This window comes from Anolis carolinensis, chromosome 1, assembly GCF_035594765.1.
Source record: "Anolis carolinensis isolate JA03-04 chromosome 1, rAnoCar3.1.pri, whole genome shotgun sequence".
Taxonomy (NCBI): domain Eukaryota; kingdom Metazoa; phylum Chordata; class Lepidosauria; order Squamata; family Dactyloidae; genus Anolis; species Anolis carolinensis.
Window position 1 is genome coordinate 84835085 of NC_085841.1, and position 27921 is coordinate 84863005.

Consider the following 27921-nt stretch of genomic DNA (forward strand, 5'->3'; position numbering starts at 1 on the left):
TGAAAGCACACAATAACACCAAACATTCATGCGCTCAGTCATACGTGTGGTGATAGTATAATGTCAGGCCTTGGTGAGACTCCAGCATGCAATGGCTGGAGCGCGAAGCAAAGGCCTGAAAGAGGAGGAGGAATAATAGGAAATAAACAGGAGACGTGATCCCCGGGTCTCTGTCTTAGTGCGAGTGAGGGATCTGGCCTTTGGCCAAGAACAATACCTTTCCCTGGTACTTGGTGCCACAGTGTGCTGAACTAGAACCAAGAGGGGGCTCAAAAATAGACATTCATCCACATTTGTGGCCTTGATTATTCATAGATTTGATTTTAAAATGTTCTGGATATCCCATGACATTTTATGGTTATCCAGTCCTGTAGGACCTAGAGATTTCTAGAGAACACTTATCCAGGTCCTCCAATGGAGTCTATGGTCAGCTTACAGCAGAAGAGTTGTTTTGGAAATCTTAAACATTCCTAGAGAAATGTTCTCTTGGGTAAAAACCCCCCAAACCATAGCCATTTTGTTACAAGATTTTTCACTTTTGCATGGGTTCTGCACCCCTAACCACAGAGAATGTAGAAGGCTGATTGTACTTGTAGTCTCAGCAGCATCCTCCCACCATGCCAGCAATCTTTGCATTCTCTTTGTTTCTGATCCCCCCATCTATAGTTACTTACGCCAGCCATGCGCCCCTGAAGTCCTGAGCATCACTTCCAATGTCAAAGACATCTGCTTTTTCAGTGTTTTGCAAATTCTGCATCTCCAGGTGTTTTGGATTTCGGCTCCCAGAAATTCCAGCCAGTTTAACAGCTGTTAGGAATTGTAGGAATTGAAGTCCAAAACATCTGGAGGAGCAGAGTTGAAGAAGCACAAGTAAAGGAATCTTCTAGTGCTATTGAGACTAAAACAGCATCTACAGTGTTGAATCAGTACAGTTTGCATCACTTTGTCATGGCTCAGTGCTATGGGAGGGGTAGTTTTACAAGGTTTTTAGCCTTCTCTGCCAAAGAGTGCGGGTGCCTCAACAAAATACAACTTCTAAGATTCCATAACATTGGGCTTTTGGCAGTTAAAGTGCTGTTAAACTGCATTCTACATCATTGAAAGTACAGTACAGTATACTCATTCGTAGACTTAGATGTTTATTCACTAGCACAGCCTGTTAGGAATTGTGTGAGTTGAAGTTCAAAACACCCGGAGGGCCCAAGTTTGCCCATGCCTGCTGTAGCAGGTGAACTAGTCTATAAAGACCGCAAAGGTGAGTAGAACAATACATAATTCTAAAAACCGTCTAAAGGTGGCATACTCATAAGGGCAGCTTTCTCGCACGCATGCGTACTGGGTTCTCTACCCACCCTGCACACGCACACCATCCTCGGCTTCGCGCTGTGGGGTTGGCTACGGCGCGTCCTACGTCACACCAGTTCCTCCAATCAAAGGAAAGAGTGGCAGGGTTTGATTGCGCCCGTTGGAAGGGCTCGCTTCGGAAGCTGTGCCTGCGGTGGAGGAGAAGGCGCTCGCTCGGTAAGTCAAGCCTTTCCCGTGAAATCTTAACGGCTGAAGTGGGCAGTTGAGGGCCGTTCGTCTTTCTTCTGCTTCTGCGAAGGGTTCGCTCGCTCCTTCTCTCCCTTCTCTCTCCCCAGCCAACAAGAAGCCGGGTTAGTGACGAACGGACATCAGGGTCTTAAAACCCAACCGACAACAATTTTTGTCCACCCCCACCCTTCTTTTTATTTATAATTATAATTGATGCTCTGTTGTCGAAAGCTTTCATGGCCGGAATCACTTGGTTGCTGTGAGCTTTCCGGGCTGTATGGCCATGTTCCCGAAGCATTCTCTCTTGATATTTCGCCTGCATCTTTGGCAGGCAATCTCAGAGGTTGTGAGGTCTGCTGGATACTAGGCAAGTGGAGTTTATATATCTGAGGAATAATGTTCAGGGTGGGAGAAAGCTCATGTCTGCCTGAGACAAGTGTGAATGTTGCAATTGGCCAGCTTGATCGGCACTGAATAGCCTTGCAGCTTCAAAGCCTGGCTGTTTCCTGCCTGGGGGAATCCTTTGTTGGGTGGTGCTAACTGGCCATGATTGTTTCTTAACATAGGATTCCCCCAGGCAGGAAACAGCCAGGCTTTGAAGCTGCAAGGCTATTTAGTGCCGATCAAGCCGGCCAATTGAAGCATTCACACTTGCCTCAGCCAGACAGTAATAATAATAATTTATTTCTACCCCACTACCATCTCCCAAAAGGGACTCGGGGCGACATACAAAGCACTTGTAATGCAACAATACACATGGTGCAATAAATACAGATACATCAATATCAAAGGAAAACATAATACACATCATCAATACATAAAACAATACCACAATAAAATCAATCAACCCTAAAATACGTATCGATAAAATGATATAATAATAATAAAACTTTATTTATACTCCGCCACCCCCGTGGGGACTCGGGGTGGCTTACATTGGGCAAAGGCCCAAATAACATAAGGACAAAATATAAGCAACATAATACAAATCACAATATGAAAAGATAAAACAGTAATACAATATATCAATTAAAACAACAATACAAGGATAAAAAATTGCATTTAAAACACATAAATGGTAAGACCATAATAAATACAGGATAGGATTGTTGTATGTATTACAGGCTGTATGGCCATGTTCCAGAAGTATTATACATACAGCCCGGAATACATACAACAATCCTGTGATCCCGGCCATGAAAGCCTTCGACAATACAAATACAGGATAGATTATTAAAAACCCTCTGGGGCTGATTAATTAATGACTGTATCACCGAAGGCCTGCCGAAACATCCATGGTAATTATAGATATAAAATGAATAACAACCAAGCAGTCATATAAAGTGTTTTCAGTGAAAAAAACCAATGGGTCTAGAATTTGAAAGTTTTGGGCTCTATATCTATTGGAAAGCATGGTGAAAAAGCCAAGGTTTTAGTTTGGACTAAAAAGATCAGAGGGTGGGGACTAGCCTAATTTCCCCTGGAAGGTCGTCCAGAGCTGAAGTTTTTCTCCCACCCTGAATATTCCACAGATATATAAACCCCACTTGCCTAGTTTCCAACACCTCACAACCTCTGAGGATGCCTACTGTAGATGCAGGCGAAACGTCAAGAAAGAATGCTTCTGGAACAGCCTGGCAAACTCACAGCAACCCATTAATGCTGTGGGTTCGTGGGAGTTATCTTTTCACAAGCCTTCTCTGCCAAAGAGTGTTCATGCCTTACCAAACTGCACAATCCAGGACTCCATAGCATTGAACCAGGGCAGCTAAAGTAGTATCAAACTGCATTAATTCTATGGTGCAGATGCCTCCCAGGTCTTTGGGCTTCAGTTCCCACAATCTCTGTTTGCGGATGAGGTTGGAAGTCCAAAGCTAGAGTTTGGGAATCACTATTCTAAAATGGTTGTCGTTGCTACAAATTGACCAGATGGTATTTTCTTGCATAGTACTTGGATTATTGTACCATGCTTCCTGGTACAATATGTTATCTGGAACATTCAGACAGTTCTGTGAAATTCTCATTAAAATTAAAAATGCTTTTTAATTGGTGCCTACCCTTGTAAAAAGAAACAAAACATAACAAAACCCAATGGGGGTGCACTATTTTTAATTCCTGGCAGGAAATACAGTAGAGTCTTGTGGAATATTAATGGCTGAGAAGTGTTATTGGTATACATTTTGTGGACTGTAGTTGCATCTGATGAAAGAGCGGTCTTTGAATGATTAAGGCAATAAAATTTCAAAGGCATAGCTGTGATAGTCTGAAATACCACTGGTCCTTTAGCACCTTTAGAGAGAGAGAATAAAAATGTGTTGTGCTTTCATGGCCGGAATCACTGGGTTGCTGTGAGTTTTCCAGGCTTTATGGCCATATTCCAGAAGCATTCTCTCCTGATGTTTCTCCCACAATTATGGCAGGCATCCTTAGAGGTTGAGAGGTTTCTGAGGATGCCTGCCATAGATGTGGGCGAATCTTAAGCTTTAGATTTCTAAAAAGGTTATTATTATTATGTGCCATCACATTGGTTTCAAAATATGGAGACCCTATGAAGGAATCTTTTTGTCCATGGAAACTCAGAAGGATCATGAACAAGTCACGCTCTTTCAGCTTTGCAGGAAAGAAAAGTCAATCCACCTTTTAACAAATCTTATCTGTGTTGGAAACAATGTGAAGGCACATAACACAATAGTGAATGAGAAACCCCCAGGACATCTTTTATTTAACAGCTCTTCTCAGGGCTTGCAAACTCAGGATTGTGACTTCCGTTTTCCTCTTTTTCTACTACTCTCTACTTTACCAAACATTTTTTCCAGATAGTCATGCCGATTTATGATGTGTCCAGAGCATCAAAGCTTCTGTTTAGTCTTATGTTTGTTTCTAGTGAGAGTTCAGGCTTGATTTGCTCAATGACCCATTTATTGCCCCCCCCTTTTTTTTTCTTTTTTTTTTTTTTACTGTTCATGGTATTTATGGAACACTCCATCAGCACAACCAGAGTCCTAGTTTTATTAATTCATTTTAAAAATATTTGTATTAAATTCAGGTTTTATTTTAAAACAGATTAAGTTTTTTCAAGCCACATTGGCAGCATTTACAAATAGATAGACAAATTGATACTTCAGGATCGTAAAATGTGTGATGTATAATTGGTTTAGCATAAAATTATAATGTTGGTTATTATTAATTAGATTTACTATTTTACATTTTCATTTTACTTACAAATCCTGAACTATAAAGAACTTGTAAACTATATGGGAAAGCTTGTGTTTTCTGTTTATTAAAGGCAGGCAGCAACAATAAAACAGAAGAAACTATTACCATAATAAAATAAAATTGATTGTATCTTTTAGTTTGCCATAGTATTGGCAGACGTAACACATCCATTGCCATAAAAAGAACGGAGAAACATAAACTAAGACCAAGAATATCAGTGGAGTGATATTACAGCATTGTCCCACTTGATATATTTTCCTCTTATATCATTTTTAGAAACAATTGAGGGGAATAAATGTATGTAGACCTTGTCTTAGTCATTATAGTCAAAATTCTTAACATCTTTGAACATAGAAAATATTTGAGGAAAAATGCTTTGGAAAAAATGGGGGAAAGTGTTTTTTCCTCAACTTTACTCCCAGGTTTTTGCATCTTTAAGATTTAGCAGAGTCCTTTGCCTAACTCATAGTACAGATATTTACTTCCCATGTATGCCACAAGCATTCATATCATGCTATTTCTTAGTCCTCTAGCCAATACGTGGTCATAGTAGAAATAAGATAAGGGAAGAGTGCTGAGTCTGGAGACTTAGATTATTGAGGTGGTCAAGCTCACAACCATCCCATAAAGTTTAAACCACATTGTATTTGTATATTATTGCCTCAGATGTTTCTAATACACTATTGTGAGTCATTGTGTTTCTCTTACTAACAATATTTTTATATTATGATGATAAAAAATTTTGAAAGACTGATTTAGTTTATATTTTTTCTCATTATCAAACCAACTCTCTCCTGCACATGTTTACTGAAGTGCCTTGAAATAATACATTGCTTTGTAAATGTCTCTGCTGCTGAATCTCTTAAGGCAACTGCTGGAATACTATGGAGTGCCACCAGATCTGGTAAGCATATAGTGCAGTATTTTCAAGCCTGGAAACTATGTTTCATGAAAGGTTTTATTAAAGCTGGAGAAAAACAGTTAATGTTCACAATATCATATTTGTGCCATAATGAGAGGCCTATTAACCCAGGGAAGATGTATTCCCCAGCCTGGCATTCTGGATTTGTTGTGTTGTGCTCAGAAGCTGCATTTCCACATTTTTTCTTTGACCGTTTTCGATAATTGCATACTCTTGCAATTTGCTTCGTTATACTTGTAAAATGTAAATACAGTAGAGTCTCACTTATCCAAGCTAAACGGGCCGGCAGAAGCTTGGATAAGCGAATATCTGGGATAATAAGGAGGGATTAAGGAAAAGCCTATTAAACATCAAATTAGGGTATGATTTTATAAATTAAGTACCAAAACATCATGTTATACAACAAATTTGACAGAAAAAGTAGTTCAATATGCAGTAATGTTATGTTGTAATTACTGTATTTACGAATTTGGCACCAAAATATCACGATATATTGAAAACATTGACTATAAAAATGGCTTGGATTATCCAGAGGCTTGGATAAGCGAGGCTTGGATTAGTGAGACTCTACTGTACTTGTAAAAGTCAAGGGAGGAAATCAGAGTTTTTTCTCCAGCTTTACAGGAACCCCATTATGTTCATACACACTTCATTTAGAAGCAGGAGCCCTTAGGCTTGTGCTGTAAATAATTCTAAAATATGAATTATGCCTTTTTATTTATAGATGAGACGAGTCATAAAAGCAACAGTTTATGTTTTATTACTTTATTTCCATTGGAGTCTCAGGGATGGTGAAGTTTCATGTATGCCTCCTCAGTGAAGCCATTTTAGTTCCATTTCAGCATCTATAGAGAAATTAAAAAGAAAATGTATTCTTGTGTAAGGCTTCATTAATTTCATAAGCACTTGTGTTCTGATGTTTCACAAAGGTTATTCAATGTGTTTCCTTATGAAGGTATTCATGATGTTACTGTGATTTGTTTTAAGAACCTTCTCAAATTAAGTGATGTCATTATTCTGATAGGCACCTGACATTTGTTCAGCATGTTTCACCAAACGTACATACCATCTTTCCCAGATCTTAACCTTAAGTGTACCTAGATCTATAAAACAGATGGATGTGTAAAGTGTTGGGTGGTGATGCTTGTCCTCACATCCACATCCTCTCCCTAGTTCAGTTTTCCTCGGTTTGCAAGAGAATGTCTGAACAGGCATATAGGTATCATATACATGTTTTCTGTGACAACTGTATCTTTTCACAGCTCCTACAAAGGTGCAAAGTTTGTCTTGGTCGTATTGCTTATGTGATTGGATCCCATCTTTCCTCATCCACTGCCTCGGGAACACACTTCCAACAATTATGTCATATCTCAAGGAGATGTTTGGTAAGATTGACAGTATGCTCGCCTTTTCAGTCTAGTATTGCTTTGTAAACATATGGGTATTGGTCAGGTTGACTACATTTCCACATTATCTTTCTTTCATGTTAATTCCCTTTTGTGGTTTTCCAATCTTATGTTCCCACTGTTCTTGGTTTAGAAAAAGTATCCCCAGACCTAATAGATCAGGGAGAATTGAAAATGCTAACCTGTTCTCAGTAGAGCTCATGAGTGGCATTTTACAGTAAACAACGTTGCAGGATGCCAAGGCAGTGGTTGGGTCTAATTCCTTAAAACAGTGGTTCTCAATCTGTGAGTCCCCAGGTGTTTTGGCCTACAATTTCCAGAAATCCATGTGGGTCCCCAGGTGTTTTCTGGGAGTTGAAGGCAAAAACATCTGGGGAGCCACAGATTGAGGACCACTGCCTTAAAGAGTCATATTCTTGTTAAAACCAGTGGTTATTTGCTTAATTTCCAACACACATTTTGTCTACTTTTTCAGAACCTTTTAGCATAGTTTTCATAATTTCTCATAATTGGCCATCCTGCTACAAATGATGACAGCTTTAGAACAAATATGTCTCTGTTCTACCCCAAGATGGGTGTTATGGGCGATCCTTCAATATTGTATTATATTTTTCAATATACTGTATATAGGGGGGGGGGGAGAGACACATACACACACGTCACATCCAGTGTGCTCTGTGCCTGATGTTCTTCACAGAGACTCCAACTGGAAAAGTTTTTTTGCCTTCTTCATCACAGAAGAAAGATATAATTATTGAGAATTTAGTAATAAGTACAATAATTTAGATTTAATTGATTCAAGTTAAATTCTAATTAAAGCTTGTTCTTTGATAGACAGCTTTATTTCACATGTTTTCATTTAACTTGAAATAGTCTGCTTGCCTCTTAGATGTCCTTGGCTTGGGAAAGGAAAAATTATGGATCTACCCGAAGTTTTGTTCGCAGATTGGGGAAACATCTTTTGTTAACTCCTTGTCCAAGGCCTCACTTACAGGTTTGTGAACTAATGCCAAATTTAAAATATACGTCTTGTCAACAAATGTCTTTTCATGAATTTGATTGTGCTTAGTATGGGAAGAGAAAAAGAACCTCAAATGAACTGTACTATACTATTTATGATTTTGAAAATCAGCTATGGAAGTTGAAGTGTGAAAAAGATATTTTGGACAGATATTGTGGCCATAGAATCATAGAATCATAGAATAGTAGAGTTGGAAGAGACCTCATGGGCCATCCAGTCCAACCCCCTGCTAAGAAGCAGGAAATCACATTCAAAGCACCCCCGAAAGATGGCCATCCAGCCTCTGCTTAAAAGCCTCCAAAGAAGGAGCCTCCACCACAGCCCGGGGGAGAGAGTTCCACTGCTGAACAGCTCTCACAGTGAGGAACGTCTTCCTGATGTTCAAGTGGAATCTCCTTTCCTGAAGTTTGAAGCCATTGTTCCGTGTCCTAGTCTGCAGGGCAGCAGAAAACAAGCTTGCTCCCTCCTCCCTATGACTTCCCTTCACGTATTTGTACATGGCTATCATGTCTCCTCTCAGCCTTCTCTTCTGCAGGCTAAACATGCCCAGCTCTTTATGCCGCTCCTCATAGGGCTTGTTCTCCAGACCCTTAATCATTTTAGTCACCCTCCTCTGGACGCTTTCCAGCTTGTCAACATCTCCCTTCAACTGCGGTGCCCAAAATTGGACACAGTATTCCAGGTGTGGTCTGACCAAGGCAGAATAGAGGGGGAGCATGACTTCCCTGGATCTAGACGCTATACCCCTATTGATGCAGGCCAGATTCCCATTGGCTTTTTTAGCTGCCGCATCACATTGTAGGCTCATGTTTAACTTGTTGTCCACGAGAACTCCAAGGTCTTTTTCGCACACATTGCTGTCAAGCCAGGCGTCCCCCATTCTGTATCTTTGATTTGTATCTTGACTATCCATCTTGGATAGTCAAGTGTGGCCCTTACATCGCTGAATGATCTGCAGGCCCCTTCCACACTGATGAAATTCCACCCTCTCCAAAAGCCCAAAAACAAGCAAAATGGCCTAAAAGGTAGCCAAGAATCATGTGGTATCACTTTCATTCAACCAGAATGGTGACTGCATGTCATCTTGTGGCACTGTGGAGCGGTTGAAAATTGGGTGTTCTGGACTCTGAAACATGCTCACCCCTGTTGTGGATGATAGCAGAGTGCTTATTATTAAATAATAATGATTAGTAATGAAGGATGTACAAAGTACAAAATACCCTTCTACCGTAAATATGAAAAACAGTTGAAATCAATATTTTGACAGACAGTGGTACCATAACTACGGAATAACAGTTGAATAACGTTGTGAATTCTTGAACAATATTTGATAAATTTTCAAGTATTTTGTTTTTATGTTGCCATCTATTGTAATTCACATAAAATATTATGTAGCTGTTCTCCTAAAAATTGAGATGGTGTACTTAAGTACAGTAGAGCCCCGGTTAACTGAGCTCCGGTTAACCAAGGCTCTATTATCCGAGGCGCCGCTGGGGGCACCCCTCCGTCTCCTTCTCACGAGCGAAGGGAGCTCACGAGAAGGAGAGGGAGGAGCAAGCTTCCCGGAAGCGCCCTGCCTCACGCGAAGGGAGCTCAAGAGGAGAGGGAGAAGGAGGAGGAAGCGCCCCAGAAGCGGCCTGCAATCGCTGCTGCAGCAAAGGCCTTGCCGAGGGAGATCCGGGGCACGCTCCAGCAAGGGCCTGTCCCTCCGAGAAACGAGGAGCATGCCGCGGATCTCCCTCAGCAAGGCCCTTGTTGGAGGAAACATTTTTCTCCAGCAAGGGCCTGGCCGAGGGAGATCCGGGGAGACATCCCTCGGCGAGGCCTCGCCCTATCCGAGCCCTTTGGTTGTCCGAGATCAGGCCCGCTCATTTATCTTGGATAACCGGGGCTCTACTGTATTGAGTTTGGGAAGGCTCACAGGTGACAATACTCTAAAAACACTTATTGTACACAGTTCTGGTTTACTTCCTCTTAGTCACATTTTTACAACCAGTGGCTAAATCAATTGCTAGTCCCAGTGAATTAGATTCATTGAATCAATAGAATCATAGAATAGTAGAGTTGGAAGAGACCTCATGGGCCATCCAGTCCAATCCCCCGCTAAGAAGCAGGAAATCGCATTCACGCAATGAGAACTTTATATATCACACTTGGTTCCATTGGGTATACTGTAGATGTGTTCATTTTCTCTCTTTCAAGGGTTGCTTATCTTGAAAGATGGGATAATGTGACAACTAGTATTCCTACGCAGTCCAGAAAACAACATTGCAGAGCTAGTGGGAAAAGCTCTATTGTAGTGCTTTGTAGAGAAGTCTTATATATATTTAATAGTTTTTTCCTACTTTAGTTGGTCGCAAATATGAAGTCTTTAGAATCTGAACAAAGAAACAGTGTTAACTCTCTTACACCGTCCCTCGCTGATGTCTTGTGGATGCCATATGATGATATAGAATCATATACTAAATGCAGGCAAGTAAAACTGATTTAATTTTCAGGAATGTTCAGATATTTTATAAGAGAATTGTTCAAATTATTTTCAGTTTATCTCTCACTTCAGGAATGTTAGTTTTTTTCTGTGATTATATAAATATACACGTTATGATTTTGCTACCATTAATAGTAATAATAATAATCTTTATTTCTATCCCGTCCCATCTCCCCAAAAGGACTTGGAGCAGCTCACAACATGAGTAAAACACAATAAACAATATATTCAAAATAGATGACAAATTAATAAGGAAAGCCAATAAAACAAAATAACAATTAAACAAACTGTAAAAACATTAACTAAACACATTAAAAACATAATGGTTCCAAGAGATTAAATAAATTAATTATAACCTTTACACCCCAACTGGAGGGTAGATGACATGCGGGGGGCACAGGTTTTCTGATATTATCAGCTTCATTTCCAGTAACTGATTGGATATGCTCCAGGTAGCATCTTGATCCAAGACATAAGTTTGGCTGCCTTACCCATTCTTCAATTTGGAGGGCAAACTCAGCATGCCGCTCTGTTGTGAATCTGACTCATCAGTCATGTCCCATCCCCATGTCTGTTTTTAAAAAAGATCTAATAATAAAAAAGTAGGCTGATGTAAGAAAATGACATCCCTAAATGCATATTGGAAAAGCCTACAGATTCCTACATGGTTCAGATTTTCTTTGGTTGTTTTATTTCACACATGCATATTGCTAGATTTGAATAAAATGTTTGCTTAAACATTTTGAACTGCTGTTTTGTGTTTTATGAAACTATTTCTATTATTTTCACATTATTTCTGCCTTTGGTACTAAACTTTATGTTAAAAAAGTAATGTCCAGGAATATATCAACTTCATTAACTGAACCATACCTGAAAGATGCTCAGATGAATTCATTTGCTGGTTGAATGGGTGTTCTCTAAATCTTGAACGTTTATTTCTATTTACTTACAAAGATGTATGTTGGTATATCCTAGATCCGATCAATGGAGAGAGGCTGTGGCCCCATCTATACTTCCTGTGTCATCATCAGCATCACAAAAAGCAACTGTTGTGGATGAAGAGACATGTAGAAAAATTTCTACTCTTGAGAACGAGTTAGCTTTCCTTCGGAATCAGATTGCTGCACTTGTGGCAGTGCAAAGGGCAGAAAATGATTTATCTTGTAAGTCTGTTTATGTGAATCCTGCTAAATGTGTCTGTAGTTTTTTGTAATGTAAGACACTTCTGTCTCACTGCTGTTTGACAAAAACATTTGTAAAGAATGTGCTCTTGCTATTGCTTCATCTCTTAACTTTTATTTCTGTAGTCACAGAAGTAGAAGATGAGGCTCCCCACTTTCATGGCTTTAACTTTAGTGAATTTTATTATTTGTGAATTATTTGCTGCCGCTTCTGCTGCTGTCTACACTATTTTAACAGAATCTGCAAGATCACAAACATGCAACCAGGCTTGTAAATCACTGAAAAATGACATGGCAAGTGAGCGGGGGGTGGGGGGACATATTGAGGCATGGAAGAAGCTAAAGCATGGAGGAAGCATGGCAAAACAAAGGCCCATGCAGTGTGCAGCAGCAGCCATCCCACCAGGGACTCTTCTTTGCGGGGAGGTGGCCATGTTGTGCTTCTGCTCACCCCGTTATCTTTTTCTCTACCTCCCCACTTGTATGGCTGTTCTCTTCTTTGCCACCTGCCCTTTTCTGCCCACTTGCTTGTTTCCACCTTTCTCTGCCTGCCTGGGTGCTCCCTGCCTTTCTTTGCATGCTAGTTGGATGGAGGAGAAGGTCCCCATGGATTGGGGATCAGTGGGACAGATAAGGCAATGGTGGCAACACAAGGGAACCTTGTTTTTTTATTATGGAGTTTACATTAATGGTGTGGTTCTTTTTTATCATAAGAACTCTGAGGAAGCCTATGCTAAGTGAGAAAATAGCTCAGAATTATTCAGCAATTTTGAATCTCTTGTTTTGTTAGAGCCAGTTACAATGTAGATGTTTTAAATCAGCAGCAGCTCCTGTGCTCAGATACAGGACTTGATGTGTTCCTGATTGTGTTCTAGATCTGTTGATCCCATCTTCTGTTTTGACTGTAAGCTACATGACCTACCTGTTATTCATATTTATATATCGACAGTTCAAGTTTATATTTCCCTTATATTGTCTCTCAATTGTTTAACAGGCTCAGATGGTGTGCATTCATCAAACATGCTTTCTAGTGATTTCCTCAAGGCAACAACTTCTACACCAGCTCCTGTCTCTCTTTGCAATGACGTTGTGCCTCCCCCACCTCCTGTATTGCAGTCTAATTTTGATTCCAGTAATTCAGCAATTGAGCTTATTAAACAACGACGGGCTGCAAGTAAGACCAGAAATATTGCAGACCATGATGGATGGCAGGAAGCAAAGGCTGTTCCTAGTATGGTAGATGTTCTGAAGGATATAAACAAGGTTAAATTAAGAGCTGTTGAGAGGTAAGTTGATCAGGGTGTGAATTCTGGAATCTAAAAAGCAAATATTTACATCTCCAGTATAAACTGTTTAGGCATTCCCAGCCTTTAATTTGAATGAGGACTAAAGACTTCAAAGACTGTCAAACCTCTGATACCATTCTACTGCATAAGGGTTGTATAATATGTATAGTGCAGACAGTTGCAAATTGTGCATAAAATTTATTGATAGTTCACAAAAAATCAAGGATTTTTGTAGAAAACAAGATGCTGAGAGTATAAGAATAAAAATACTTTAGAATTAGAACTGTTAGTTTTGTTAAAGTGTTAAAAATACTATGTTTACTAATTAGATATAGTAGTGCCTAAACACTGGAAAGATTCTCCTTCCTTTCTTCAGATCCCCTGGAGGAACTCCACTGCCCAAAACGAAGAAGAAAATGCTGTCACAGTGGGATCCAGCAGCTGTAATAGCAGAAGCTCTTAAAGAGAAATTTGCATCCCAGAGCAATAATGATGATTCATTTGATAAAGAAAACAGATCCTATGGTGCATCTCCCTTTTCCAGTCCAGACACTCCAATGGTATGTATATGATTTTAAATAATGCATTTGGTCATTTGCATCAGAATGCATTTTGACATGTGCAAAATTTGGATAAATGTGATGGAAACACAAGGTGATAAGTGTGTGCACAAGAGATCAGAGGGCTTTGCTTTCCAGAAAGGACTTGAATATCACAGATTATTATAGGCAATTCCTGAATTACAAACATATGATTTACATACGACTCCTAGTTAAAAATGGGGGTGAGATAACATAGTGAAAGGAAATCTGCCCCTAAGAAGGGGAAATTACTCCTGCAAGAGTTATCATGGGAAGAAGGTGTCTCCACTGAAGCTTTATCACCAATCCTTGTTTCTATAACAACCTCAATATTTCAAAATCTGATGGTCACAGGGGATAACTCTCAAGTAATATCTTCTGAAAGGGCACAGATGGCAAAACAAACATTACAGGGGTGTTAACCCTTTCCTATGCCAAAAAATGGCTGGAGTTTCATTTAAAAATGTAGCTGTTCTGACTTGCATACAAATTCAACTAAAGAACAAACCTACAAAACAGCCTGGAAAACATACAACAACCCTGTGATCCCGGCCATGAAAGCCTTCGACAACATATTAAAACCTCTCTTGTTTGTAACTCGGAGACTGATTGTATTGAAATTTTGCTTCTATAAATCTTGTCTCCATTAGTTTGACACAGTTCTTCAAAAATGCATATATTTTATGCTACAGTTTTAGTAGTACAGTTCTAAAATTAGTTAGTAGCAAACTAGCTTAACATAGTTAAATTATTGTCTCTGACATTATGCTGTACATTAGAAAAGCTTCCCTGATTTTCTAAATATTCTGTAGATTTATCTTAAGGCTTCATTGTTGTTTTCTGTACCCCAAAATGGCATACTTATTCAAAAGCAGCTAAAATTGATTTTACTAGGGTTTCTAAATAAGCAGTAATGTTGAAACCAGTTTTTGAAAATCTGTTAAACAGGGTAGGCCATGTTAGAAGAAGGTTACCTTTAGTTTCAAACTGATTGTTCACTTAAATGTCTTTTTATTTATTATATAATAAAACTTTTGTCTATGGGGCTAAAAAGTGACTAATAAATAACTTTCAAAATGAAAAGTGTTTTTGATTTCAGGTTGGCTGTCATATTTCAAAAGCATGTATGAAGCAGACACTCACTAGAACTGAGGAATTGATATATACATCTACTACCAAGACAGTAATTCATCTTTAGCCATTTTTAGAACTTCTGGAAAAAGCCATGCTATCTGTAGTTGCTTTGACTACTTTTACACTTGTTTTGTGTGCTTTCTGTGATATAAGGTAATACCTGCTGTTATAGAGGTTTAAAAAACCATGTACACATGGAATTTGCTTTTATAAAATATTTTAATTTTAATTTAATGAACTGTAATATCTGTTTTATATCTTATGTTATGGTTTGCTATGGAGATTTTGCTTTGATAAGTAAATTTAAAAAAGAAAAGTAAAATGGAAAGAAAATATAAATAGCTGCACCTGTTAAGTTTATTTGGTTGAGATGCTAAAATATCTATGTTGTTTAAAAAAGAAGTATGTTAGCTTTAAAAAGGAATGTGTAAATACAGTAAAAGGTTGTAAAGAAACCAGGAGATATATGGATGTATTCATTATTCAATATCCCTGTTGCCCATTTTCTGCCCATTGTATTCAGCTTATGAAATAAATTATTTTATATGTGGACTGTGATCTTTCTCCATTATGTTAATATTTTAGATTTCACAATTCTTCCATTAAGAATCATTGGGTATCTTTTTCTTTACAATGCACAGTGGGAATGTTGTGAAAATAAGTACAGTATATGCATCTCTTCTATATATAGCTATATCCTGGCAAGCCTATCATAGGGAAATCTGTGTTTGCCAGTTTCTGCTAAATTATGCTGTTTGTTGAGTCAAGGTATGGAATTTTGTTGGATCTTCCAGCAGCATATCTTCAGGTTCAGAAGATATCTACTACCGGAGAAGAAAGGACTCTTGATTATAAACTATGATTCAGTCATTTTCTATAGGGGAAGGTGGTCTTCTGCCACACCTAGTTCAAGTTTTTTGTTCTGTGGAAATTTTTCAGGATCTGAAGAGATTATTGCTTTTTAAAAATTTATTTTAATGTTTTGCTGTCTATACCTTTCTTTGAATCTATTATTATTTTATCTGAGGCTTTTCTTTTGGGTTGTGGGACAAAATTAACAGTTTGCTGTCCCTGAAGAAGAGGTTGAAGGCCATCCTTCAGAGGTTGATCAACCTGCCTGTTGGAATGAAAGATGAGAAGAAACCATTGTAGAGGATGGCTTCCTTTCTCTATAGAAGATGATCAAACCTTAATTGCAGTAAGTACAGGCAGTCCCAGAGTTACAAACATCCAACTTATAAACAACTCATAGTTACAAATGGACCTCTCCCCTCTGTCTCTGTCATGAAAACTTAGTGCTGAGCCAAAGCATGCCTGTATATCTCCACCCACCTTTCCTTTTTCTTCCTATTGATATCCAACACCCTTTTCCCTGTTCTTCCTATCGATCTCTACACCCCTTTTCTTTTTCTTCCTGTTGATATCTCCTTCCTCCTCCCTGTTCCTCTCCACCTCTCCTCTCCCTTCATGTCTGACACCACTTTTAATTGCCCTGGCTCAATGCTATGCAATGCTGGAATTTATAGTTTGGTAAGGCAGCAGCATTCTTTGTTCGAGAAGACTAAAGACCTTGTGAAACCATAGCTCCCAGAATCCCATAGCAATGAACCAGGGCAGTTAAAGTGGTGTCAAGCTGCATTCTCTCCATAGCATAATAACCCCCAGAAAGATGGGATAAACAGAAGAGGCTCCTGGAAGGGAGGATTATCTGTTACAGTGGTTTTCCTTTACATTGCTTGAAATCTTTGGAGTCTTTTTAAAAAGGAATTTTAATCACACAGGAACTATAATGCGTATCCTTTTTGGCCAAATCACAAAGAGTATGCTTTTTGCTGGACCTATTCTGACTTACAAACAAATTCAACTTAAGAACGTATCTACAGAATGTATCTTGTTTCTAACTTGGGGACTGCCTGTAATCAACAATTCTATTTGAAAATTATAGCTTTTATTTCTAAAAGTGCATGTTTACATATGGAGGGAGTTTAGTTTGTAGCTTCAGAAGGGTATAGTTATTGAAGGTGAGCACCAATTTGTCATGGTTTAATTTGATGGCAGTTGGACCTATATATGCAGGTATTCAGCATAAAGACATACTCAGTTATAGTGCTGGTGTTTTACAGTACATTTGTGTTTGTTGAGACACTATCCGGAGAACTGTCTGTCCTGCTCCAAGTAGAATTTAGTTTGTCTTACAATATTAATCCACAGTCATAATTTTGTTTGTCTGGAAAAGTTTATAAACTAGAACCTCATGAGTGACAGCTTGATTTCAATCATTTTGTCTGGAAACATTTTGTATGCTTTACTTTCCATTGGTGTTGAAGCTATTTAGATTTTGAGTAAGGTGACCATTCTTGTCACCTGACATACGTCATATTACAGAAGCATATATACAGTATTATATATTGGGGGTTTTAAGAGCACTTTGTCCATTTCTAGGAGTGATTTAACACATGCAACTAACCACCAGAGGGCAATCGAACACCACATGCAAAAGTAGCTTTAGTTTTCATGTACAATATGTTGCTCAATAGACAGACACTTCATCTCAGCTGAGCAATCAAATGTCCTGTCCTTTTGTCTGTGGCATTGAGTTGTACAAGAAGTGTACTACAAATATTTAAATCAGCAGAGCTATGCAGAGAATTTGCAAATATGAGACCACTAGTGCCTGTCTGTAGGCTGCACATTATCAGCCACATATCCCTACAACTCCTCTCTTCATACACCTTCATTTATAACCTAGCTTTTTCTCAAGCTTGTACTCAATTAAAATAAAGGTGACCAGTACATGAGTGACTGAGATAGTGAAACCATTGTTTTCAGTGTATGCAAACTTTGTTTCATGAACATTATTTAAAATATTGTATAAAATTGTCTTAAGAGGATGCGTTTCAAGTTGTTGTTGTGCTTTTTTTCTCTTGATCAAGACACAAAGCATATATGAAATATAAATTAATTTTGTGCTTACTCTTGGGTCCCATCTCCAAGGTAGTATGTATGTATTAGGAATACAAATATAATATTCCAAAATCTGAAAAGATCCAAAATACTTCTGGTTCCAAGTATTTCAGATAAGGAATACTTAACATGCACAACAAAAAGATACTTCTTTGGGAAAAGGGAGCCAATGGAACTTTATCTGTTGAAAAAGTTGTAGAAAAGATCCATACAAGACGATAGGCAGTACAGCTCTTGTTAACATATGTTACTTAAATGTGCTTTGTTTTAAGAGACATCTCCACTGCCTAGAAATCTGAAACTTGGTAAATTACACAGTGCAGAAGGTCTTAACTACTAGAAAAACCTGAAACTGGGCTGTCAATTTATCTAGCAATTAAAACTGAAGACATAATCTCATATTGGGTGTCAGGACAAAGCAGACTTAGGAACAAATTCGATAGCATGCATTGCGTATTCATATACAGTAGAGTCTCACTTATCCAACACTCGCTTATCCAACGTTCTGGATTGTCCAACGCATTTTTGTAGTTAATATTTTCAACGCATTGTGATATTTTAGTGCTAAATTTGTAAATACAGTAATTACTACATAGCATTACTGTGTAATGAACTACTTTTTCTGTCAAATTTGCTGTATAACATGATGTTTTGGTGCTTAATTTGTAAAATCATAACCTAATTTGATGTTTAATAGGCCTATCCTTAATCTCGCCTTATTATCCAACATATTCGCTTATCCAACGTTCTGCCGGCCCATTTATGTAGGATAAGTGAGACTCTACTGTATTTGGAATTGGCAACTTGGAAACATTGTCTTTTATACAATGGGTCCTACAATTCTTAAGCAGCATTGCCAGGATGATTCTAATACTTGCAGTTCAAACAAAATACTCCCCCCACACCAGCCTTTGTAAATGGATCATGTAGAATCAATACTAGCATTATGGGTAAAGTTTTGCTTTCTTGAAAGCTGATTGGAACAGTTGATTAGCATACTGCTGTGGCACTAGAATGGGTTGTTGGCCTCTACATCTGAACCCACAATCCTGGCTCAATTTGAGTGTTCACCAAAACACTTTGCTGGGCTAAAGAGACAGCAATCAAACCCATTTATTTATTGCAGAGGTCTTAAAGCAATCTGGTATTTGCCCTCTTTCCTTGTTTGGCACTTGTATATAGGCCCTGTTGCTCATTAACTAGAAGCCCCTTCCAGCCCGCCTAGTAAGTATTTCAGTAGCCTTACTAAGATTTAAAATAAATAAATTTTGTCTCCCTCCCTCAATAAGCTCCTGAAGAGAAGCATAGTATTAACCTTGTCTTCTTACTCTTAAGGACACAAGTCAATTCTTGGCTATAGTTTTGTTAGCCACAGCACATTTGCCAGGAGCGGTGAGGGCGACCACCTGTGCCCTTGACCCTTGCCTATCTTGGCTTTTAAAACAGGCCAGTGGTGGGTTGGTTGATTGGTTTGTGAGAATAACTAATGCCTCTTTGGAGCAGGGTAGATTTCCATCTAATCTAAAACAAGCAGTGGTGAGACCTATCTTAAAGAAGGCCTCCCTAGATTCGACCAACTTGCATAACTACAGACCAATCTCCAACCTTCCATTTTTGGGCAAGGTCTTGGAGCGGGTGGTTGCCTCTCAGCTCCAGGGATTCTTGGATGATACGGATTCTCTGGACCAATCGCAGTCTGACTTCAGGCCTGGTTTCAGTACCGAGATGGCTTTGGTCGCCTTGGTGGATGACCTCCGCAGGGAGCTGGACAGGGGGAGTGTGACCCTGCTGGTTCTCTTGGATATCTCAGCGGCTTTCGATACCATCGACCATGGTATCCTTCTGGGACGTCTCTCCGGGATGGGCCTTGGGGGTACTGTTCTGCAGTGGCTTCAGTCCTTCCTAGAGGGGCGTTCCCAGATGGTGAAGCTGGGGGACACCTGCTCGGACCCCTGGCCATTGTCCTGTGGGGTCCCGCAAGGTTCTGTTCTGTCCCCCATGCTTTTCAATATCTACATGAAACCGCTGGGCGAGGTCATCCGGGGTTTTGGAGTTCGGTGCCATCTCTACGCGGATGACACCCAACTCTACTACTCTTTTCCACCAAAATCCAAGGAAGCCCCTCGGATACTGAATCAGTGTCTGGCCGCTGTGTTGGCCTGGATGAGGGCGAACAAGCTGAGACTTAATCCTAATAAGACAGAGGTCCTCCAGGTCAGTCGAAAGTCCGATCGGGGTATTGGGTGGCAACCTGTGCTTGATGGGGTTGCACTCCCCCTGAAGGCGCAGGTCCGCAGCTTGGGGGTCCTCCTGGATTCGGGGCTGACGCTTGAGGCTCAGGTGTCGGCCGTGGCCGGGAGGGCCTTTGCACAACTAAAACTTGTGCGCCAGCTGCGACCATACCTCGAGAAGTCTGATCTGACTACGGTGGTCCACGCCTTAGTTACCTCTAGACTGGATTATTGCAATGCGCTCTACGTGGGGCTGCCTTTGAAGACGGCCCGGAAATTGCAATTACAGTAGAGTCTCACTTATCCAAGCTAAACGGGCCGGCAGAAGCTTGGATAAGCGAATATCTTGGATAATAAGGAGGGATTAAGGAAAAGCCTATTCAACATCAAATTAGGTTATGATTTTACAAATTAAGCACCAAAACATCATGTTATACAACAAATTTGACAGAAAAAATAGTTCTGTACGCAGTAATGTTATGTTGTAATCACTGTATTTACGAATTTAGCACCAAAATATCACGATATATTGAAAACATTGACTACAAAAATGGCTTGGATTATCCAGAGGCTTGGATAAGCGAGGCTTGGATTAGTGAGACTCTACTGTAGTTCAGCGCTCAGCAGCCAGGCTTCTAACAGGAGCAAACTACAGGGCGCGTTCTACGCCTCTGTTTAAGGAGCTCCACTGGCTGCCGTTTGTTTTCCGGGCCCAATTCAAGGTGCAGGTGCTGACCTACAAAGCCCTAAACGGTTTGGGACCCACCTACCTTAGAGACCGCATCTCCCCCTATGAACCTGCACGATCTCTTCGCTCTTCGGGGGAGGCCCTCCTCTCGCTCCCACCACCTTCGCAGTTGCGGCTGGTGGGGACGAGAGAGAGGGCCTTCTCCGCTGTGGCCCCCTGCCTTTGGAACTCACTCCCGAGGGAGATTAGACAGGCCCCCACCCTCCTTGCCTTTCGAAAAAGCCTTAAAACCTGGCTTTTCCAGAGGGCCTTCGACGACTAATTTTTGGGGGTTGATATGTCTGCCCATTTAATTTAATTAGAGAGTGTTCTGCCATGATTATTGATACCTTGCTGAGTACTTCTGCCACGAAGCTACAGAAGCCCTCTATTTCGGCCTAGAACTGTTTTATCTCCTTGTTTTTAACATGTGATGTATGTATTGATTGTATGACTGCTTTTCATGTTTGATTTTACAATGTGTAATTTGTCACTGTTTTTATTATTGTTGTGAGCCGCCCCGAGTCCCCTCGGGGAGATGGGGCGGGATATAAGAATAAATTTATTATTATTATATTATATAATTTTATTATTATTATTTTGATAAACAAGAGTTACCCTCTGCCAGTATAGTTCCTTCCGTTGCTTCTGTTGGCAGTCAGGATTTGTAGCAGTGGAAATCCTGTAGTTGTTGTGCAAGAGAGCAAGCTCTTTAGTGACTTGTGAATTTCCCTGGGAATACCAAAGGAGACCTTATTATATGGTACAACAAGGGAATAGCTCATTATATTTTTTAATGAGTTTGTGTGTCTTCAGTTGTTTGTGTCACTGTCGTGAAAAGATAATTAAGGTGTTTATCAGTTTCTCTATGGTAAAATTTTGACTATCTTACAATATGACAATATGACCAACATCTTACTTGAAAAAAGAGGGTCCCTGGTCAGACACAGAACTGATAATTCATTGCTGCTTGGGCATGGGGACTGTCACTATGGCAATTGCTGCCATCTTCTGTAAGAGGAGGGTGTGCATTTCTTCTTTTAAGCTGTTGTCTTCTTCCTCCCTGGGTGGGCGCAGGGGAAGAATTTGGCTGAGCAGCTTTCCTAGGGCATGCATGTGCCACTGCAGCTTATGTGATGTGGTGCTTTGCTTGCCACCTTAGACAGTGCCGGACAACTTTGTCTTCTTCCCTTATGAATGCAGGAGGAAAAAAAAAAGAGATGGGAACTGACCCTGAGAAGTATTTCCTGTTTCCCAGAGAGTGTGGGAGTCATCATATCCCTGGAGCCTCCGGTGGCCTAGGGGATAAAAGCCTTGTGACTTGAAGGTTGGGTTGCTGACCTGAAGGCTGCCAGGTTCGAATCCTACCCGGGGAGAGTGTGGATGAGCTCCCTCTATCAGCTCCACCTCCACGCAGGGACATGAGAGAAGCCTCCCACAAGGATGGTAAAACATCAAAAAACATCCGGATGTCCCCTGGGCAATGTCCTTGCAGACGGCCAATTCTCTCACTCCAGAAGCAACTCCGGTTGCTCCTGACACACAAAAAAAAATCATATCCCTGTATATTTTCTTTTCTTTAATAATTTTTGAGGCTCAAATTTCCTAAGCACATTTGCTCAGAACCGTTTTGCTGAAATTGATCAGAATGCTGATAAGAATACACATTTTGGTTGGGAAGATTTTGGAATTCCTTGTCATTATATAACATGGGAAATGTACCATGTCATCAGTAATGGAAATAGGCTGATAAACCATTACAAAATGAAGTTAAATATTCAGAAATTAGGTCATTTCTACCTTCCCTTTTTCATTGTTTCTGTGGTTATCAGTTTGGTTGACTTGAATCTTCACCAAGCCATGGGGACACTAATTGAGCAGGCTAAAACTTTGGTGCCTTATGGAATTTTAGCAATTTAACGCTTTCTCTGTTTCTCCCTTCACACTACATTAAATGAAAATCATAGGGACTTAGGGACTCTTTGCTATGGTTTTGACATGGTAAACGTGCTACATATAGCTCCTTTCTCTATAATCTGAAATGCCTCTTTGAGAGTTGGTTAATTAAGTATTTGTCTAGCTATCAAATGATTTTAGTTTTCTCAGTCTAAACTCACTTTCTAGCCTTGAGGCTCACTATGGCCTACATTTCTTTGGCTTGTATAGTCTGTAGCTCCTGCTGTGTCTGTTTTTAGTAAGTCTGATTTTTGACAGACGGTTCATCTGTTTCTAATTGCTTGCTTCTACTCTATACTTCTTATACTGATGAATAGCAGTAGATATTCATATGGCCAAATTTCTCCTTGGAGTACTGGTAGAGCTCATTGTTTAACCTTCTACATTTGAGAATCTTAGACCCTAAAACTGTTTTTTTCTGCTGCCCTGCAGACTAGGACGCGGAACAATGGCTTCAAACTACAGGAAAGGAGATTCCACCTGAACATCATGAAGAACTTCCTGACTGTGAGAGCTGTTCGGCAGTGGAACTCTCTCCCCCAGACTGTGGTGGAGGCTCCTTCTTTGGAGGCTTTTAAACAGAGGCTGGATGGCCATCTGTCGGGGGTGCTTTGAATGCGATTTCCTGCTTCTTGGCAGGGGGTTGGACTGGATGGCCCATGAGGTCTCTTCAAACTCTATGATTCTACGATTCTAACTGGCTTCCATTACATTCACCATATGGGGATTGGTTCTAAATACCTGTCACATGTCAAATTAACATAATGAAAGCTTGGGTGTTTAGTAATGAAATATATATGATCTTTAGAGAAAGTTTTTTAATTGGAGTTGTAATAGAATTGTGTAACAGTATCTATTCAGAGCTCTTGAGTCCTATACTATTATGAGTTAATTACAGTACTCTGTAGCCAAAGGGATGCTGTGTGTGAAGCTCTGTGTATTAAGTGGAAATTAGATAGTCCTTCAGATGTTGTTCCATCTTCAGCATTGACTAGGGTGACTGGGAGCTGTAGTTCAATAGCATGTGGAGGACTGTACCATTTGCACTCTGCTGCTTTTATCCAATATGCTTTATATCCAATATATTCAACTCTGGGGTTTGAATTGACTCCCTGTCCCATGACACCATTCATTGATTATTTTCCAGTTTGCATGAGTTTTCTCCCATTCTGAAGGGCTCAACTGCCTCACTTGAGGCAATTAGAGCTTTAAAACTGAAACATCAGATATTTTAATGGAAAAGGTATAGGAACTTCCCAGTAACTACTAATGATACATTCTAATTAACCAGATAGTAGGCATGTGTATTCTCTAAGTAATGTTTCCTTCAGGATGTTTAGCAGTGTGCAAGGAGGCAGGCTCAAAGTTCAAAAATGCTAGCACTCTGTCAGCAAAGCACTTCGAGGATGTCTTCTCATTACTATCTGACTGATGTAAGAGCAGTTTTTTTGTGTGCAAAACCTTTGAATTAAAAACATGGCATTTTGATATACGCAAAGAGAAGTTATAGCACCTTTGCTTTGAATTAAGTAGACCTAGGTCTAAGAACGGAGCAGGGGGAAACTGGAGGGAACTGTTTTACCCCGTTTCTTCCGTCTTTCTGGGATGGCTCACCATTCCAGGTGCTTACTCGCCTTTCTCCTGCTTTCTCCCACATGGAGTCAAATAACACCTGACTCCTGTAAGATGATGGCTAGGCTCTATTTTCATGTGCTGCAGAAATGGAGTCCCACTGAAAGTGCCCTTACGTCATGTGATGGCCTCCGCTGGGGTCCCGTGGGGCTCTTTTCACAGTACATGGAAATGAAGCCCAGCAGCTGTCTGATGTGGTCCAGCTTATGCTATGAACTTCTATCAATCTCAGAGGTGCTACAGGATCTCTTTACAAACTGATCCAGACTAACATGGCTATTTCTTTGAATTTTACACTATGATATACATTAATGTTCGTATGAAAATGCTGATAAAGCTCAGGCTACCAAGACTCATTCAAAGTTTAGGAAATCAGTATTCCATCTGCTAATTTCAGTCTTAGAACGTTTGTATTACTGTTCTGATTTCCAAAGAAGTTTTATTAGCTAGATTGGCCATTCCTGGCCATATCCCTTTTTTCTCATTGCTTCAGCAATACTTCTATTTTTGCCCAGCTCCCCCGTAACAAAGTCTAACTAAACAAAGATGAAGGTTACTGCAGAAACGTACATGGTACCCTGTGATCCTGCCCTCCTCCAGAATCTCTAAAACTCTTATTTGAACCAATTTCCTTTTCTTCCCTACAGCCCCTGCAATTTAAATCATGGATTCTTGTTTATTCCATTAAACATTCTGGTAAAATAGTACTGTGGGAATATGGGTTAGTGAGAATACTTCACTTAGTCATGCTACTACTAAGATACTATTGCCTTGTGGGTATGTATTCTATGAACCTGTAGACATTCATAATTGTGTATTGAGATCATATGTGTCAACAATTTTAGGAATTTAGGTTGACCTTGCCACTTATTGAAACAAGTTTTAACTCATCAGGGCTGATTTCTTAATTTTACTGATAAGCATTTAACTGACATGCTTATGTGTTTTGATAATGGAGACCTTTAATGCTCTGTTTTATTGTAGCCACCTTGTACATTATATGTGAAATAAAAGTAGAATATAAATTTAATAAATGACTATGGACACTGAAACTTTCCTAGATGGTTGATCAACTGCTGTTATATTTTGCTAGATTTTGGTATACAATGCTCTTTGATTTTGAAGGTGACCCTTAACTTCAAAATGACCCTTAATGGTTGTCAGGTAGAGTACATCTCAGTTTATGATAAAAGGAACTGAGCTGAGAACAGATTTAATAGACATTTTAAAAGTGGTATAGCTTTGCTGTGATACATATGAATAATAAAATGATTTTTGAAAACTTCAGCAAAATCCATGACTATGGTATAACTCTCATTTATTGATTTGGCATAGAACAACCCAATATTTAACTTGGGATCAGCCTCCAAATTTGATTTGGCTTCTGTTTGCTGTGGTTTTTCAATATAAAGTAAGATCTTGTGAATTTTTTGAATACATCTACTTGAATTGGGGGATGGCAAGAGCTGGTTTGAGCTGCATCTGTTTTAATCTGTAGAACTATGGGTTCATATGAACTTTTAAAGAAAATAAAATAATTTGGTGGCTATAACTTCCATGTGACCCTTGGCTGGACAAATGAAAACAGACTATGATGAATTGGTAAGACTCTTAGTAGCCAACGGAAAGTTAAGGATGCTAGAGTTAAGGCCTTTATCTGCAAACAAGAGTGTATTAATAGACTATAACATACTTACAAATGCTTCCATACTAAAACTAACAGTATTTTGTTCACAGTGCCATTGTTTATACAGGTAGCTTTCCCATAATACTTGGGTATTTTGATATGGGAATCAGTAGCACTTTATATATACAGGAGACATTACATGTGCGAATATAAACAGGTCACGGATACAGTCATCAAAAGAGACATCTGGAAACATTTAAACTATACAACTCTTCCCTTTTGATTTGATAAGAAATACTGTTCTTGCAGTGAGAAGAGTGTCAGGGTTTTTTGAAATCTAAAGTGGCATAAAATGATTAATGGGCACCATGATGGAAAAGCTTTGTGTACACAGAATAACCTTACTTCAAGGTCTTCAAAGATTCCTTTTGCAATGCACCAAATACAAAAAATTTAAAAACGGCTGTTTATTTAAAATGAGATATATATTTTTCTCTTGTGTAGCCAGATGCCTTCTGAGTTCTGACAGTGCTGGTGATGGTTTTGAATGTGCAGTCCAGCTGCCGGACTGAAGACTGTACATTGCTCCAAGCCTTTTGTTGAGAAACATATGTCATAGTATTACCCAAAGTGAATGGAAATGATCACCAAGAATGTACTGCTTTGGGCTGTGCCCTTGAATCTTCCTGTTAGTTGGCACCGACTCACCAAGCCAGCTTCAGCATGACCAAAAGAAGCTTCTCATTCAAGCATTTTGTGATGAGAAGTGATGAATGGCTTCGAATAAGATGAGGAAGTGAGATCTGACGGAGCTTTAGGACACAGGTTCTACTCAGGACACATGTAGCTTCAGCTTTCCCCCTTGCTTTTCTGCAATGGTCCAACAGACCCTTAAGATTTTATTCACTGTTGTGAAAGCTACAATTGCACAGCAGTATAGAGAGCAGAGCTGCCCAGTACTACAGGGTTCCTCCTTCATTTAATGTCTGTTCTTCATGTTCAGTCTTTTGAACTGAGTGGTCAGTGCTTCTGCTGCTGCTACTATGTTGCTTATGAAGCAAATTCCGCCACTTGGTCTTGTTCCTTCTCAGATGGTTTAACATGTTTTCAGATAAGGGAGTGTTCCCAGTAAAGTTGGCCCATTCTTCAAAGAGTGGTTCCACAATGTAGGTCATGAAGCCTGGAGGAAAACATGAGGCACAGCATATCATCACTTGAATTATTTTCCAAACACATTATCCTGTTAAGCCAGCATCCTAGTCTGGAACCTGAAATGGGGATCCTGGTGATCATGTTTTCCTCAGTGGGGCTTTCAGTAGTTCTGCACCAGTATATCACTGCAGAAATAAGAATATCATCTTCTCTTTCCCGCACATAATTTCCTCTTTGTCCCACCTCTCATATATAGAGCAATAGAACTCTTCAAATATTTATGGTAGTTATTACGATTTGAAGGCACCAAGATGTATTTGTGTACTATGCAGAAGTATGAAGTGGCTATCTATGCCACAATTTTTATTTTAGTCCAACTGCTTAATACATTTGTGCAGTTGTACTAGCACAACTACTACTGTCCTTGTCCTTTATTTTTATTTATTTTGTGTCAAAAACATTGCATAATAAATAAGTTTAAAAATGATAAAATAAAGGAATCACATGCAGCTAAATAGTTTTAGACCAAAGGCGGGCAACAGCAACCGCATTGTCTGTAGTTTTAAACAACTCTTCCTCCATACTTGTCCTAAGAGCTTACTTAATTCTTTGGGTTACTTCACACGTTTGAGAAAACAATGTTTTACTATGTGTTTCATGGTGACTATTGGAATGAAAACCTGAGTCTAAGAACTCTGAATAAACATAAAAATTGCAGTTGGCCAAGATTCTTGGGTCTGTTAAGTATAGAGATCCAGGCTGTAACTTTTGGATGTATCTTCTCAGTGATTGCCACATGATGGATGAAATCATGTTTCATTAGCATCATATGCAACCAATAGAACTGGGCCTCTCAGGTTAAAT

At 39.6% G+C, this 27921-nt stretch overlaps 2 protein-coding genes across 11 annotated transcripts in view; one reads left to right on the top strand and one right to left on the bottom strand.

Moving 5' to 3' along the window:
- The first annotated feature begins 1377 nt into the window (after positions 1-1377).
- Positions 1378-25330, top strand: mtfr2 (mitochondrial fission regulator 2). Of its 5 annotated transcripts, none has more exons than XM_062968981.1 (9): positions 1378-1521; positions 5563-5653; positions 6934-7056; positions 7967-8071; positions 10449-10570; positions 11562-11749; positions 12762-13053; positions 13430-13613; positions 23079-25330. In XM_062968981.1, the coding sequence occupies exons 2-9, from the start codon at positions 5591-5593 to the stop codon at positions 23259-23261; spliced, it is 1260 nt and encodes a 419-aa protein (XP_062825051.1). In that variant the 5' UTR covers positions 1378-1521; positions 5563-5590; the 3' UTR covers positions 23262-25330. The 5 variants fall into 5 exon arrangements, with proteins under 5 accessions (XP_062825051.1, XP_003223335.2, XP_062825054.1 ...); XM_003223287.3 differs by lacking the exon at positions 23079-25330 and adding an exon at positions 14734-15320 and having other exon boundaries at positions 1379-1521; XM_062968984.1 differs by lacking the exon at positions 23079-25330 and adding an exon at positions 14719-14851 and having other exon boundaries at positions 1379-1521.
- A 249-nt stretch (positions 25331-25579) lies between these two features.
- pde7b (phosphodiesterase 7B) overlaps positions 25580-27921 on the bottom strand; it is a 243153-nt gene continuing 240811 nt past the window's right edge. For all 6 annotated transcript variants that reach the window (XM_008114527.3, XM_008114526.3, XM_008114525.3 and 3 more), the window contains one exon: positions 25580-27085. In XM_008114527.3, the coding sequence (XP_008112734.1) occupies positions 26865-27085 (221 nt within the window). In that variant the 3' untranslated portion in view covers positions 25580-26864. The remainder of the gene's footprint in view (positions 27086-27921) is intronic.